Source organism: Folsomia candida, unplaced genomic scaffold (genome assembly GCF_002217175.1).
Source record: "Folsomia candida strain VU population unplaced genomic scaffold, ASM221717v1 Fcan01_Sc039, whole genome shotgun sequence".
Classification (NCBI taxonomy): domain Eukaryota; kingdom Metazoa; phylum Arthropoda; class Collembola; order Entomobryomorpha; family Isotomidae; genus Folsomia; species Folsomia candida.
In genome coordinates, this window is record NW_019091231.1 from 415,018 (window position 1) to 432,062 (window position 17,045).

Sequence of the window (17,045 nt, forward strand, 5' to 3'; positions counted from 1 at the left end):
TCAATACTAAAAAAACTGATGTCCTTGCATACATTTTACGAACATCGGGAGATAATTAATAAAAGCGCTTATCTACCTTTGCGTAATTAATTTGTTCCATGCAAACTCTACGTAACGCTAGATACATTTAACAATTCAGACTGGGTAGTAAATATGTATGCAAATATGTGTGTATATAAATACATAAATATATTTTAATCTCGAGATTGGGCAACAATTAATAAATAAGTTCATGCATATGTAAGAATTACTGAAACATTGAAACTTAATTAGTATTAATCTTGCTTTAATTCCAAATTTAGAATATCTATATTATGTACATATTGAATTTAGTTTGCGTTATTAATGTTTTAAACCCATTAGAAATGCCTGTGATTTGATTTATTCTTAATTTATGTATGTTTCGGCACAGGGTACAAGTTTCAATTTCTTGCTGTCTTAAGCTGCAAAAAAACTCCTTGGTAAACCCAACATTCTCAATTACGGGGAGTTGTTTAAGAAATATAGTTTCGCAGGTATCAGAGACTCCGTCCCTGCAATCCATCGCCCTATGGTGCTTACTTTTGGAATGCTCTACAATCTGGACGAACCAACAAAAAATTAGGCAAACAAGTCAGATAAACTAAGCATTTATTGGCATAACTATGTACAATTCATTCGCTAAATGAATCCTCTTACCCCATTAAGAAGGGACAAAATTTCTATCTTCTTATATGCGGCGGCTATTTTTGCCGCTTTGATAAACAGCTGAATGAACCAGGCTCCTTGTTCGTAGCGAAAGGATTTAGTGTCTATTACAATTACATATGTACAACATTTCTCAATGAATACCGCTACAATTTAAATACTATATGATACATTCTAAATATTTTGTCTTACCGCGATAAGATGAAAAAATTACAAGACTATCAGACATTTCGGGAGGAGTTGGACTCTAGGCAAGAAGTGTCAAGAAGTTAGCAAAACCAGTTTGGGCCCTGTACATATTTAAGTGGACAGTATGAAATGATTGAATTTACCTCTGCAAATGGTAAATTGTTCCAGAGTTCTTGCTCCGTAGTGGTCGGAATATTTTTGTCTTCCTCTGCGAGGGTCCCGCTAGCTCGGCAATACGTTGATAGATCAGTAATGTATTTAGGAATGTTTGATCAGCTAAATTAATGTTGCTGTTTGACATACCTTTTGGGCATCCGATGTTTCAGTGGCGAAATATCTAACCGATTCCCACTAAACAATTAATTATTTAAAATTTTTGTCAATTTGTTACATATTAAAGTGATACTAGGTGACGCTCCTCCCCAGTCAAATTATTGCTTACGAATCCTTATTGAAGACTTAAAACGTTCTCACTTGGTTCAATTTTGAATGAATTATAAATTTTACTACTTATACAAATGTCCATATACATATTTTTTAATTTGGAAAGTCGTAATTTGGAAAAAGAGATCAGGGCAATTTTTTGAATGACATTTATACCGGATTACTGGTTAACCGAAAAAATTAGACTGGTGGTAAGCACACATCCTTTTAATTTCTAGGCATCTTAACATACCGGCAAGTTTGAATTACAAAGATTTGCGGAACACCCATCAAATTATGACACTTTCCATTTCCAAAACGTTCAATAATTTCCGTGAAAATATTAATTTCTTTCCCATCGCTGGCAATAATATTGTCCTTTGAACCGTGGCCCATAACTGCTAAGAAAATTCCGTCAATTTTCCTCGTTTCGTTCTTAATTACGCGAAGAAACTTATCCAAAGTTTGGGACACGTCCTGAAATTTAGACATATACGCCGTTCTAAAAGAAAGTAATTAATATAATAATCCAAATGCAATTACTTAACCTTCTTTGTGGATTTTGGCCTTGTGACGGTGACCTCATATTTGTACTCGAGACTCAAGAAAATCCTTCAAATCCTTCGAATCATTCGGAGCTCCCTTGCGTTCAGCATGGCCACAATCGGTATAATCAACAATATTAATTATTAGCGCGTATCTGGCATTTCCCAACTGTTGAACGTACTAAACAAATATACGAAAATTTAGGATTTTTTCTTGAGATAAGTGGAAGAGCTTGCCGCACTTTACCTGAGCCTTCGTCATGTTGCGAAGAACATCATATATGTCGCCTCTGGTGATACCGTCCACATGGGAATTATTTTCCCTAATCTGATCATTGATAAAACCATTGTCTTCAGTTGTTTCAAGGTAGAAGCAACCTCTAGTGGAAGGCTTGCAGTGAAACCCCATTTCGACTTTTACAGATGTCTTCAAAACATTCGGGGTGACTTCTTCATTTCCGGTGCTTCTTCGAACTGTTGACTTGTTTCAAATAGTCCCTTGTTTCCTATCGTTGCTGTGAACAGAGCATGTGCCATGCTGTGGCTAAGGGTTCCCATGCCTATGGTGTAATTGCTCCATGTATTGTGCCCCGGTTGACAATAACCAGAATTTGGGTAGAAATCGGCATGACCGCACGGTTTCATTGTGCCGAAAGGGCCAAAATTCACCAAGGGGTTATCATCAAATTGTGCCAAAGTGGCATTGAAAATCTTTTGGGGTGGCTTTTCTTTTTTATGGTATCCGTCTGTGTGGATAACGTCCACAAAACTGGCATCCTTCGAGCAAAGCATTTTCGCTGTGAAATTTTCAAATCCTACTCCTGCCGGGTCAAGTCCGGTAATTCTGTTGATTAATTTGTTCTGCGAGAGGCAGTATCTCCCAGCCGCACCCATCAGGTGGGAGCCCAAACTGTGGCCAATGCCCCAAACATGGGTTGCAATTTTCTGCTTCGAAAATGCTTCCTTAATGTAAACAATCAGTTTTCCAAGTTGTTTGCCAACTTCCAGGCAATTGGCTGCTGCTTTGGCGTAGCTGCGATTCAACCCAATGTTACAAATATAATGTTAGATAATCAAAAAACATTTAAAAAACATGCTCAGGTGAGGCTTCGATTGGAGACTATCAGAGATGAGCCGTGCGCACGACTTTTTCGTGTTAACACGAACACGCACGACACGATCGTGCATCGTGTCGTGCGTGCGTCGACGCGAGCCGTGTCGTGCCGTGCTTGTAACTCTCACTCAACCACTTCGTGCGTGCGTGCGTGCAAAAACAATAGTATCCTCGTGTCGTGCGTGTTGGTCCTTTTAGCACTGCACGCACGTTGTGAAGCGGGACATTGGTTACTAGTGCTGGGGTTGCTAAATTCTTCGTATAATTGCATTTTTACACTCTGGAAATTGAAAATGTCGGTTAAACGACAATTATTCATGATAGTGTCAAACAATTCTTCGGTTATATAAGACACGATAGAGCTTAAATACAAAATAAACCGAAATTTTCTGATCGTGCGTATCGTGCGTGCCGTACGTGTTGCCCCGTCGTGCGTGTTTTTTCTTTTTAAAAAATTTGCCGTGCGTGTTGGGCATTTTTCTGGCAGACAAAGTCGTGTTTCGTGTCGTGCGTGAATTTTTTTTAAAGAGCCGTGTTCGTGTTCGTGAAAAACGTGACACGAGCTTCGTGTTGGTGCCGTGCGTGTTTCAAAAAATCTTGACACGACTCATCTCTAGAGACTATAGACAAGTTCATGCATACTTATAAAATTGAACCAAAGGTCCTCCATCCTCTTAAAATTAATTTCGCATAACCATGGCCAAACAATTAGAATTCCAAAGAAGGAGTTTGTCCAAAATTACTAGTCACTATTTTTTCCAATATTTATTAAATAGGTCATGTATAATTAAACTATCACAGTCTTTTTCAAAATAGTTGGCCGATATTTTGCAGATCAATTTTTCGTAGCAATATTTCGAAAATTGCAAATGGGTCAACATAGATTTTTTCATATAATGTACATAAGAACAACGAACTACATTGATTTAAAATTCACATATTTATCGTAATTATCTGTGAACACCGTAGTACTTGCCCACGAGGATGTAAAATAAATTTGAAGGGAATGAAGGACCTTCGGTTCAATTTTGTATGCATGGACTTGTGTTTAGTTTTTAGTCGAAGCCTAACCTGAGCGTGTTTTTAAAATATTTGTATTTCTCGGTTTCTGAATGACTTGACCAGGGTCCTTATACTGTATCCTTGGAGAATTTCTAGACAGGGTCATGTCAGTTTAAAACTTCTCCAAAATTTTTTTTACAGATTTCAAAGTTTGGGAATATGGGTAATTTTTGCTGGGAGAGTTTGGTTGTCAGGAATAATGAAATATTTCATAAAACGTCATAATTGTGTGCAGAATAGTTTTTACGTTCCGTTTTTGATACCGATCATAATTCAATTATTAAGGGGTGAAAGCCCTTTATAAGATCGTTATGTCCGTCCGTCTGTCTGTCTGTCCGTCTGTCTGTCTGTCCGTCTGTTGGTCCGATAACTTTTGAAGGGAATGACATAGAGACTTGAAATTTTGAACTTAAACTCCTAACGTCATGGGGCAGGACGAGTTCGAAGATGGACACTGTGACACACTTCTTTCACCCCTAGGTTACATGCGTTGTAACGGTTTATTTTATACAATAATGGAACTATTTTAATTTGCAATTAAATTAAATCGGTGTCATTTTATGATGGTTTATAAAATATTTAATTTTTCCTGACAACCAAACTCTCCCAGAAAAAATAACCCATATTCTCAAACTTTAAAATCTGTAAAAAAATTTTGGAGAATTTTTGAACTGACATGACCCTGTCTACAAATTCCTGGACTTGACCTATTACAACGGCGACTGCTTGTTGGAAAATTATTTTTTGTACGATGTGGTTGCACATTTTATGATATTGGTTGTCAATGGCAACCACATAGTTATTAGGTGAGCAAAAAAGTGCTTGCAAATACCGTCATTACCAACCGATCTACCCCGGATTTGATTTAAGAAATAAATAATTGATTTGCCTAAAAGTTATCAATCACATGCACTATGCTGGAAAATGTTGGTCGAAAATCGATTCGAAAGTTTAGAAACTATTTAACACACAATAAAGTAAACTCTATATAAAATTGAGGCTAAATGGTCAATCTCATCATCGGGCTTTACATCACTTGCTTTCATAGCATTTTGATAAAATGAACCGTGGAGGCGCAATCCCCGCGTGACTTTTAGGAATGAGGATAAAAAAGCATTCTCAGGCTTCACGGTAACCATGGTTATGTACTTTTGGCTCGGTTGAGAAAAACTTCAACATGTAGAATTTTGAAATCTTCCTTCTCTTATATTATAAGCTGGAAATGTCTTTCTGCAACGGAATAGAAAGCAATTCCCCGCGGCGGAAGTGAAAGTAAAGAAAGCCAAGTTCCGAATTAATGGCGCGAAAATTCGAAATAAATTAAATTTGAAACATTAAATGTCTTATGATAGTTATATTTGGAGTGGTTTTATCATTGTGGTTATTTAGAATGAATGTCTCTCCTACAAGCCTGTATTTTTTTTACTTTAACTTCTATTGCCGAGAGACATTCCCAGCTTATAAATCTCGCTCGCCCGGCGGAGTCGGGCTGATACGCTAGTTGCATATACGTAAATATACATAGTTGGAGGTACACATTTACCTAAATCCACCGCTGCCCGAGGACCAGTCCAAAAGAACAACAATATAGGTTGGATGATGCTTCAAAATTTCATTTTGCATACTGGTTACCCAAGTTTCTTTTGCATTACTTTTGAAACCGTGGGTAATTATGACGAGTTTTAAGTCCGCAAGGAAAGAACGAGCTATGTGTCTTAGTAATTCATCAACCACAGTTAGGGCATGGACTGCCGGGACATCAGTAGGGGTTACATATTGGGCAGATTTCAAGTTAAGAATTGGCTTGATTTTTGAAATATCCTTGGGAACGGGTAAGGCCTTTGGGTTGATAAAGTCAGCATTTGCTAATTGAGGTGTTCTGTAATGCGATAATGTAAATAGAGTATCTAAAAAATTGAACTAGCGAATATTTAATACAACGTAGTGAAATCAAATACCCAGGATTGTTCATTCCTCCATTATGAATCGGGTAGTCGTTCAAATTTATGTCAGACAATTTCGGATATAATGGTTTGGCGTTGATTGACGGGTAGAAATTAAAAATCTGAGTTTTTTCAGATTCTGCAGATTCTTTCGACAGTAGTGGAAGATAAGCCATGATAATCTCTTCAGTACTAAGTTTGTAATGCTCTTTCCTCGGTAAAATTGGAGGAACGCTTTGCAACAAAGAAAGTGTGTAATCTCGATAAACGTTATGGTCGTCGTTGGAAACAGGAATCGCAGGCACTACCACAATCCTGACGTATTTTGATGTCTCCGCGCACCAAACCCCTGGATTAATTGGATCGTTCGGGTCTTCGCAAGTGTCCAATTTCAAGTATCCCGGGCCGTAGTATACCGTTGTGTGAGGGATAGCAGCCCACGCCACGTATCCCACATCCCGCCCAACTTTTCCTGGAACTCTTTTCCCCGCATTGCCAGGGTTTCCCCCCTGGCCATCAAGACCATCTGTCGCTTCAACAATACTCTGGAGTTCTTGCACTTCAAGTTTGTCAATGCCTCCGATTTTGATTTCGGTAACTTTCCCAGCTAAACCGGATCGACCGGGAGCACCTCCGCGCCCAGGAACGCCTCCAGGTCCGCCGAGAGTACCTTGGCTCCCTTTGACTAAAAAATAAATATGCGTCCTAAATATGGCAGAGTGTACAGCAAATGTCATATGAAGCCGCTGCTTTGTTGTTCCTTGAATAAATCTTTGGGTTTGCTTTTCAACAATTTCCAATTCTGATTGTACTTTACTGAACGCACAATCTGGAGGAAATTTTTCTTTTAAATCCTTCAAACTCAGTTCAAACCCGTCTGTGCCTGGTTTTCCATTACAACCGTTACCGCCTGGTTGTCCCCTTCCTCCATTCCCACCGTTCACCTTGATCCGTAAATGGTTGAGGTTGTGACAGTCTTCCACAAGAAAGTATACACTTCCACCATTTTCGCCGTCACTTCCATCTTCCCCGTTTTGTCCAGGATCACCCCATTCTTTCCCATTTTGTGCGGGCTGGCTTGAGGCGTGGGCTCCATCAACGCCTGACACGTTCCATTGGCAAGGTTTGGTCACCTTGACCGTCTTTGAAATGATGACAACGTTTTTTCCATGCCAGTAATCTTGTCGAAGATTTTCATCAATTTGTAGCTCCTCCTTTGCAATGAAACACACGTTTACAATGGGTTGACCCGCCTTGGATTTTTGCTCCATAATTTCCTCCACCTGGTTTAACCATTGCGATATTTGCACAAAAGGGGAATGAACGATAAGGGCGTGTTGTTGGTTGATTAAAGTGGTGTAGATTGACGCCATGATGGCCGGTTAACTTCTGATCTGATAAGAGACAATTACTTATTTTATTTATTTGCATGCATAAAATCAAACTATGCAGACAGAGATAGGACGTGTCGTGACATAGATTAGAACTGAACCTGTATTAGCATTCCGAGAATCTTAACAGGCTTACGCTGTGTAGCTTATTTAATGCTACGATTTGTATATTAAAATTTATGTATGTTCTATTTTCCCAGGAGCAGGTAGATATTTCAAAATTATTTTCATATGTACAATTATTCAAAATTTATCGAACTACATTGTGCCAAATTTTCGAAGGAATGGAGATAAAATTGTTGAATCCACAAATATTGAAATATTTTATTGTTAAAATATTACGAATTGCACGTTACATACATAATTAATGCTGTCATAAGTACATAACGGGTGTAAATTTTCCGTTTTTCTTGTACAAGGCAGAATTCCGTACTGATAAAAACTTCGTAGTATTTGTGCTACAAATGAAAACAATCGGCCGAATTAAAATAAATCAATACCAATGGAAACCGGTCTTGGTATCAAAATATTGGAAAAGTGACTTCCCTCGCTAAACCTTAGGGAAAATGTGTTAACAATTGAAAATACACACAGGATCTGTTGCAAGGATCGCCCAGGAATTGAAAACTACAGGAACTGTAGCGAATTGTCAAAGCCCGGGTCGAAAACGCAGTAAAACACCATAGGGTTGCCGTTTTTATCCGACATTATCCTATCCGATCGGAAGGATGACCGATATCCGACACTTGTTATGACATGTGTCCTATCCGAGCCTCGGAGAGGATAATAAGTGTCGGATTATCCTATTGGAGAGGATGGGATACGATCGGCAACCCTTCACGAGCATGCGACGATAGTAAAAACAGTGACGGCAATCCTTGTCTGTAAGTGTCAGAAATTGCGAGAGATGTTCAAACTGGCCTTTTTACTGCTATCCACATATGAACGATTAGACACAGGCTGAAATTCGCCAGATTATCCCGAAATACATTCCACAGATGTTTGTGAGCAACCAAAAGAAATGCATAGCGTGGGTAAAGTAAAAGGAAGATGGTCCCATAGCAACCAGAATAAAATTTGATGCTCGGAGTAGACATGAATTCAACTTCTTTAGTTCGGATAGAAGAACGTGAGTGCGTAAGGAGGCCAAAAAAAGTTTGAAAAATTGATTTCTGAGATCAACTCTTGAACATAGCGGAGATAAGGAAATTCATACTATGCGTACCGCTAGGGGTGAAACTTTCGAAATCTTGCAGAGGGTGACGATTTGGGGCAGTATATGTTGCAAGAGGGTAACAGCATTGACGTAAATCGAAGGAATCATACATAACCAACGAGGTTTACGTTGATTTGTTAGAAATAAATCTTGGCCAATTCGCAACAAATGTGGACTTTGGTCAAAGATTTATTTTCAAAAATATTTTCAATTTATGTATAAGATAAATGCTTAAAACATAATCCCAAAATGCCTTAAGGACAATCGTACAAATGTTTTGAACTGGACTTGCAAATTTCCTGCCCTCAACTCCATCGAGAATAACGCAAAAACCCTGAAGCGTCGGATGACAGCACAGACACCGATATGCACGGCTCCTCTGTAAACCGTCATCACGAAAAAGTTAATAAACATCGACCATAGCGTAAATGAAAGGTTGATGGACTCGATTCCCAGACGATTTCAATAAGTTAGCAGCGAAATTTTGAACCGCTCATGCCATTAATTATTTATGTTAATTAATTAAATGAATTATGTTGTATTAATTATGTGACGGTCAATTCACAAAATTTTGGCACATAAATATTTGTGGATTCAATAGTTTTATCTCCACTCCTTGGAAAATTTGTCACAATGTACATAGTCCAATATATGGTAAATAACTAGCAGGGCCCTGCTAGTTATTTACCATGTCATTTTACCCCTGCAGGGGTGGGCAAGATACTTGGTCAAGATACAAGATAAAAGATACAAGATAGTATCTTTATCTTGTATCTTCGTCGCCTGATCAGAGAAGTATCTTGTATCTTTTATCTTGTATCTTGTAGAAAGTCGAAAGTATCTTGTGTAAGTATCTTATCTAGATACGCCTGGCAGAAAAGTATCTTAAGATAGTTGACAAGATACAAGATACTTTTTCTCAAAATTCCGTCAAATTAAGTCAATTTCTTACTACTGGCAGGCAATTTGACCATGAATTTGTCGCAACCAGATTTTGTTGAATTTTTAGTTTATGTTTTGCAAATTGGTAACAAACTTGTACATACATATATGTATTACTCGTACATTTGCACACATAGTTGCACATTGCATAATATGTGCCTACGCTGAACTAGTGTATAGATTTTATAGGGTTTAGTTTGAATAGGCAGGAAATATTGTAAAAATAATACCAACTTCTTAAAAATATACGTATGTTAGGTAGAGTTCTAGTTTTTAGAAATTTTTCGAAGTATAAGCACTGGAAACAAAATTTGTAAGATGATTATAGGATGATTTTAAATTTTGTACTCACTAGATTTTTTCGTTTGAATAATTAAGCATAACTAATTGGGCATGAATACCAAGCTAAAAAAAGAAAGTATCTTATCTAGTATAAAAGTATCTTAAGATACATATGTATCTTGACTACTTGATTTTTGAGAAAGTATCTTGTATCTTGTATCTTGTGTACTTGAACAAGATGTATCTTTTATCTTGTATCTTCTATCTTATCCTAGAAAGTATCTTATCTTGTATCTTGAATCTTCCGACCAAAGTATCTTGCCCACCCCTGCTAACTAGTATGAAAATTTTGAAATTTATAAATTTATAAATTTATAAATTTTGAAATATCCACCTATTCTTGGGAAAATTGAATTTTAAATTTAAAACCGTAGCTTTTAGTAAGTTGCATACTGTATTAAGGCAGGGTCCTTATACTGTATCCTTGGAGAATTTCTAGACAGGGTCATGTCAGTTCAAAAATTCTCCAAAATTTTTTTTTACAGATTTCAAAGTTTGGGAATATTTGCTGGGAGAGTTTGATTGTCAAGAAAAATTAAATATGTCATAAAACGTCATAAATGCACGCAGAATAATTTTTACGTACCGTTTTTGATACCGATCATAGTTCAATTATTTTATACAATATTGTACCTATTTTAATTTGCAATTAAATTAAATCGGTGTCATTTTATGATGGTTTATAAAATATTTAATTTTTCCTGACAACCAAACTCTCCCAGAAAAAATAACCCATATTATCAAACTTTAAAATCTGTAAAAAAATTTTGGAGAATTTTTGAACTGACATGACCCTGTCTAGAAATACAGTATAAAATCCAAGAATACAGTATAAGGGCCCTGGTATTTAGGTTAAAGTTTTTGAAGCCATGATGCAACATAACGCTGGGGGTGATGGGGGAGGTGTCTTCGAGCTACAATTGGGCGGTTTGGAGGCCAAAGATCGTCGACTTATCACTCTATCTTATCTACCTAAACTCACACGGTCCTAAATATGCTCATGCTGGTCACAAATATGGTCACAACTTCGCAAAAAGCGAATTTTACAAGGAAATTCCTTCACTTTGTTACTAAGATCGTGTAATGCGAGAAAAATGCAAGAATGGAACAGTTAAGACGCCAAAGCCTACATAACCACCAGCACCGAACACTATGCTCCAATATAAATATGCAATAAAATAAGTGGCGTACCTTCAATATAAAGGGTATCAGGAGGAAGGTTTCTAGTTCGATAGCGACAGATTTATTAATGTGATACGTTAGTTATCAATTTATTTACTTACCTTTTGATTATCTCTTACGGGTGCTCCGTTAAGAAGGGTTTGTAGTTTCCAAAGATTTTCTGACCGATCTTAAAATAACAGACGTATTGATGTGCAAATATTTAACTTTTGACTGCTCATTTAGCACATATAATCTGGACTAAACATTTGGAAAATTTGATGCGCAATGCATACGTGGAGGGTATGGCCTTATATGACTTTACATAATACTTATCCTAATTTATCAAACTGGGCTGGTAAGCTGCATTATGATTAATATTTGTTGAATATCTTTTCCAATCATTTAAGTGCGCATAAGCGTTACAAGGGAACCACAACTACTGTCCCATCTCGATTTCCTTCGGAATAGCCTTAATCGACAGATAATTTAGTGAAACTATTTAAAACTTTGTCATAGAACATGCGGTGCAAAATCACGTTTTCGCGAAATATTTGGCGAGAGCTGCACCAAAACCTGGCATTTTCCTAATGCTTTTAACATAGCCACCAGCCTTTCGAATGATGAAATGAACTTTGTAGAATATTGAAAAATTATATATGTACCCGTCCGCGTAATTTCAGCCCGATCACGAATATGCAAAAAGTGATGCAAACATTTGCCAATTTTTTGCAAAATGCAAAAATCGGAAAAATTTCGCAAATTTGAATTCTTCGTTCCCTTAAATTAAACGAAATTTACAAAGTTTGAACGATATAAAATACCTTTTTCTTATTGCAAAAAATTTGAAAAAAATGAAATTCACAATTTTTCATGAAAATTGGTTACAATAACCAATTCTAGTCAATTTTTACGCATTTTTGGAAATTTTTTGCGATGTTTATTTTTGCAAGTTTCAAAAAATTGCAATGTATTTCGTGATTTTTTAGTTGTTCTACAAATTAGCTTTTGCTTCATTGGTAAATATGTATGTATGTAAATGCTACTTTTTTAGTTTATAAAATCATAATGAAAAATTGTAAAATTGTGAACTAGAATCAATTTTTGCAAATTTTTTGCAATAAGAAAAAGTTATTTTATATCGTTCAAACTTTGTAAATTTCGTTTAATTTAAGGGAACGAAGAATTCAAATTTGCGAAATTTTTCCGATTTTTGCATTTTGCAAAAAATTGGCAAATGTTTGCATCACTTTTTGCATATTCGTGATCGGGCTGAAATTACGCGGACGGGTACATATATAATTTTTCAATATTCTACAAAGTTCATTTCATCATTCGAAAGGCTGGTGGCTATGTTAAAAGCATTAGGAAAATGCCAGGTTTTGGTGCAGCTCTCGCCAAATATTTCGCTAAAACGTGATTTTGCACCGCATGTTCTATGACAAAGTTTTAAATAGTTTCACTAAATTATCTGTCGATTAAGGCTATTCCGAAGGAAATCGAGATGGGACAGTAGTTGTGGTTCCCTTGTAAGATATGATATTAAATTATCATCAGTTGGAAGATTTCATGGCTAAGTTAATCCGTGAATAGCGTTGCTTAAACCCGTTGAATAACACAGGCAAGGGTAGATTACGTATCCTTCATGGGATTATATGGGATTAAATTCATTACTCAGATTGATAACGAGGCAGTAAAACTTGGATTTTAAAGTGGGGATCTACATTGGTACATACCGATGAATGTATTGCATGTGCCGCGGAGTGTTACGGAGCATATGGAAGAATTAAAATTATAAGTTAGTTATTAAGTAGCGTCAGCTACTTATTGTGATCGTTTTGTCCGTCTGTCTGTCCTTAGTGCTTTATTTAGTGCAAAGTATTTAGTGCATAGTATTTATTTTTTTATTTACTGTAATAATAGTTAAGTTTTATTTATTTATTTATTCGTTATTCGTAATTTTTATGAAGGTCTTTCCCAGGGAAAAGACGCACACAGCTATTGTGAGCTCCGCTTCAAGAAGTCTAATAAAGTCTCACAAACTCCATGGGGGCCATCCACATATTACGTCATCAAAATTTCTCCACTTCAGCACACATCAACTCAACGTATACAGTACACTGTGGGATATGGAATTTTAACATGAGAAGGATAGGAAAATCTAAACCACCCATCCGGTAAAATGATGACGTAACATATGAACGTTCCTAAGTTGTTTAAATGAAAGTGTAGGGATTTTTGGAACGTTATCATTCCAGGCTGGGGTAAGGTAAGGATTTATATGCATATGTAACACTAGAGTTTAACCCCATCTTATCCCCCACTGAAACTTCATCTACTGCATCTTAACCGAATTTTTAGCTTTCTAATGCATTTCTGAAATATTTTTGTCATTGACAAAAATATTTCAAAAATCAGGCGACAGAATTTTCCTGATTTTAATGTGTGGCATCTAATGTCGCTTCATTTGAAATAAATCCGGCATTTACGGTTCGAAAAACGAATATGTTTTACTAGTAGAATCTATTTCCACTTTCTAGTACCTTACAACCAACGTAAACTATGGTTGCTATTGGTAACCAAAAATAAATATGCGAAGAAATACTTGTATAACGAAAATTGTTTCTCAGATGAGACAAAAGAAATCCAGAGTAGGGTTGGGTTCCCGTTTTTTCGGATTAATCTGCTACAAACATCCAAAGAGTTAATTGGAAAATTTTTGTTCCGAAATTTGCAGGAGAAGCAGAGAAAATGTTATTGTGAACGGAGAACAAGTCGATTTCGGGATTCCAAAGTGTATTGCAGCTATGGTTCATCTATTAAAACCGCAGCATTTTCCTATCCAATTTTGCTGAAACGAGTTGGCCGATGGGCCCCATGCTTATTAGCATTGGAAATTTGATTTTGAACCATTCTTTCAATTCTCCATGGATTTTCAAAATTAAACATGTTTTGGAAACATCTGACTTTTGGCTAAAATATATAATTTCAAATTTTTAAAATTTGATCTAGTTGACCTGAAATCAAGGTCACAAGGTCAAAAAATGGCAATATTTGCAAAGTCCTTAATAATGCGTCTTCGCAAATTTGATTCGAAATTTGTAAGCCAGACAACTCAGGGGAGTGGTAAAATATTACCCGCAGGTCATTCAAAAGCTTGTGGGTGTGGCAGGGGGTGTGGAAAAATTAAATTAGTCTTAAATTACTAAGTTTTAACACCTGGAAGCGTTCAAAATATCACTATCCATTCAGGGTCACACCCCTCGACAATGGTTACCTTACCACATTAAAATCTTCAATTCCCACCCACAGGGGGTGTGCCCATCAGCGTTTTTGTGGTTAATCATCTTAAGTACATTGTGCGACACAAATAATTTATTGTAGCGAAATGGCGAACCCAATGGTCACCTCATATCACAAAAAACACCCACAACCTAAAATTTTGAATCCCCGCCCACCAGGGGTGTGGCTTTCAGCGGTTTTGCCATCTTTAAGAGAAAGCATGTTGTGTGACATATCGTTTTGACCAGAAACATAAATGCAAGCTAAAAAATAGTATCGATGTTACGAAAACCACAACCCCTGGTGGGTGTGGCTTTCTGCGCTTTTGCCATCTTTTCGAGAAAGCATGTCGTGTGACATATCGTTTTGACCAGAAACATAAATGCAACTAAAAAATAGTATCGATGTTACGAAAACCACAACCCCTGGTGGGTGTGGCTTTCTGCGCTTTTGCCATCTTTTCGAGAAAGCATGTCGTGTGACATATCGTTTTGACCAGAAACATAAATGCAACTAAAAAATAGTATCGATATTACCAAAACCACATCCCCAGGTGGGTGTGGCTTTCGCCGCTTTCAGCAGAATTCTTATAAAGTTTCTTGTGTAATGCGAATGGCGTGCTTTATTATAAGGGGACATTGAGTTTTGCTGCCGTTTGTCAATCGGTACAACATAACCGTGTGTAGCTCAAAGCTACCGAAAATACAGTTTCGTCTGAAATGTGTTAATTAGCCGTTGCAAATTCAGTTGCGATTAAGAAGCTGCACCGTTGCGGTACGATTTAATAATTTTACCCTTCACTTGGATTTCTTGGTGAATAGGTTAGCTTTACAATATTGTAATACGTACTATATTGGAAATTGACACTACTCTCAATTGATCAATTTTTAAGGGATTTTCAAAATTTTAGCCGGTTCGGAAACTTTTGACATTTCTACGAAGTATTCTTTCCCAGAATTTTCAAATACAACCACACCCCGTTCCAATTGTGTTCACCAGTTAGAAAAAGTATGTGAAATAGTATTAATTGATACATTGCCGTTTCAAATTTGATGTCAAAAATTTTGTGTCGAAAAAATATACCGGTAGTTAGATACGCACAACGAAGTTCAAGTGACAACATGCCTTGCCCTTGTTGGTCTGGCCCACTGCGCCATGTCGACTTTGTGAAAACATGGGTTGTGATATACCATTTTTCTTAGCTCGATGCCCACACTCCGATTGCAAATTTATAATTTATAAACCACACCCCCAGTGGTTGTGGTTTTCAGCAACTTCTCGGTTTTATAAAAAACATGGCTACGTGAGGAAATGCTTTCTCGAAAATATGGCAAAAGCGCTAAAAGCCACACCCACTGAGGGGTGTGGTTTTGGTAACATCGATACTATTTTTTAGTTGCCCTTATGTTTCTGGTCAAAACGATATGTCACACGACATGCTTTCTCGAAAAGATGGCAAAAGCGCAGAAATCCACACCCACCAGGGGGTGTGGTTTTCGTAACATCGATACTATTTTTTAGTTGCCCTTATGTTTCTGGTCAAAACGATATATCACACGACATGCTTTCTCGAAAAGATGGCAAAAGCGCAGAAATCCACACCCACCAGGGGGTGTGGTTTTCGTAACATCGATACTATTTTTTAGTTGCATTTATGTTTCTGGTCAAAACGATATGTCACACGACATGCTTTCTCGAAAAGATGGCAAAAGCACTGAAAGCCACACCCACCTCGGGGTGTGGTTTCGGTAATATCGATACGATTTTTAGCTTGCATTTATGTTTCTGGTCAAAACGATATGTCACACAACATGCTTTCTCTTAAAGATGGCAAAACCGCTGAAAGCCACACCCCCTGTGGGCGGGGATTCAAAATTTTAAGTTGGGGGTGTTTGTTGTGATATGAGATGACCATTGGGTTCGCCATTCCGCTACAATAAATTATTTGTGTCGCACAATGTACTTAAGATGATTAACCACAAAAACGCTTATGGGCACACCCCCTGTGGGTGGGGATTGAAGATTTTAATGTGGTAAGGTAACCATTGTCGAGGGGTGTGACCTTGATTGGATACTGATATTTCTAACGCTCCCAGATGTTAAAACTTAGTAATTTAAACCTAATTTAATTTTTCCACACCCCCTGCCACACCCACGAGTTTTTGAATGACCTGCGGGTAATGTTTTACCACTCCCCTGAGTTGTCTGACTTAAAAATTTCGAATAAAATTAGCGAAGACGCATTTTTAAGGAGTTTGGAAATATTGTCGTTTTTTGACCTTGTGACCTTAATTTCAGGTCACTTAGGTCAAATTTTAAAAATTTGAAATTATATATTTTAGCCAAAGGTCAGATGTTTCCAAAACATGTTTAATTTTGAAAATCCATTGAGAATTGAAAGAATGTTTCGAAATCAAAGTTCCAATGCTTATAAGCAATGGCTTCATCCGCCACATAACCTCGAACCAAGAAAATGCTGCGGTTTTGTTAGATTAACCATAAATATGTATATGGAGGGATATTGTGTTTCGCAGTGGCGTTATTCATTCTAGCCTAGAAATGCTAAAATCCTTTTGTCGCAATTGCATGCGATGTGTTTCCAAAATTGTATCAGTGATACAACGAAATATTTGGTGTAGGTAATACATCTGAGGACAGAAAAAATTGCTTTACGTCATGAGCAGTAAAATTGTACGAAAATCTTTATTACAAACTCGAGCAACGAGACCATCAATTGTTTAACCAAGG

The 17,045-nt window shown here is 37.0% G+C and overlaps 1 protein-coding gene across 1 annotated transcript; it reads right to left on the reverse strand.

The window, feature by feature from the left end:
• Positions 1 to 285: 285 nt before the first annotated feature.
• Positions 286 to 11,257, reverse strand: LOC118433046. Its single transcript, XM_035844590.1, has 11 exons — positions 11,138 to 11,257; positions 5,979 to 7,357; positions 5,564 to 5,899; positions 2,092 to 2,877; positions 1,848 to 2,025; positions 1,553 to 1,776; positions 1,180 to 1,227; positions 1,020 to 1,098; positions 880 to 934; positions 679 to 791; positions 286 to 580 (listed from the first exon to the last, which is right to left on the reverse strand). The coding sequence occupies exons 2-4, from the start codon at positions 7,334 to 7,336 to the stop codon at positions 2,274 to 2,276; spliced, it is 2,298 nt and encodes a 765-aa protein (XP_035700483.1). The 5' UTR covers positions 7,337 to 7,357; positions 11,138 to 11,257; the 3' UTR covers positions 286 to 580; positions 679 to 791; positions 880 to 934; positions 1,020 to 1,098; positions 1,180 to 1,227; positions 1,553 to 1,776; positions 1,848 to 2,025; positions 2,092 to 2,273.
• Between the last annotated feature and the right edge of the window lie 5,788 nt (positions 11,258 to 17,045).

Coding starts and splice junctions, on each gene's coding strand:
- LOC118433046 (XM_035844590.1), bottom strand. CDS start 7,336: ATGGCGTCAATCTACACCACTTTAATCAACCAACAACACGCCCTTATC. Junction 5,900..5,978: donor GGAGGAATGAACAATCCTGG/GTATTTGATTTC, acceptor ATCGCATTACAG/AACACCTCAATTAGCAAATG. Junction 2,878..5,563: donor TCGGGCAGCGGTGGATTTAG/GTAAATGTGTAC, acceptor GTTGAATCGCAG/CTACGCCAAAGCAGCAGCCA.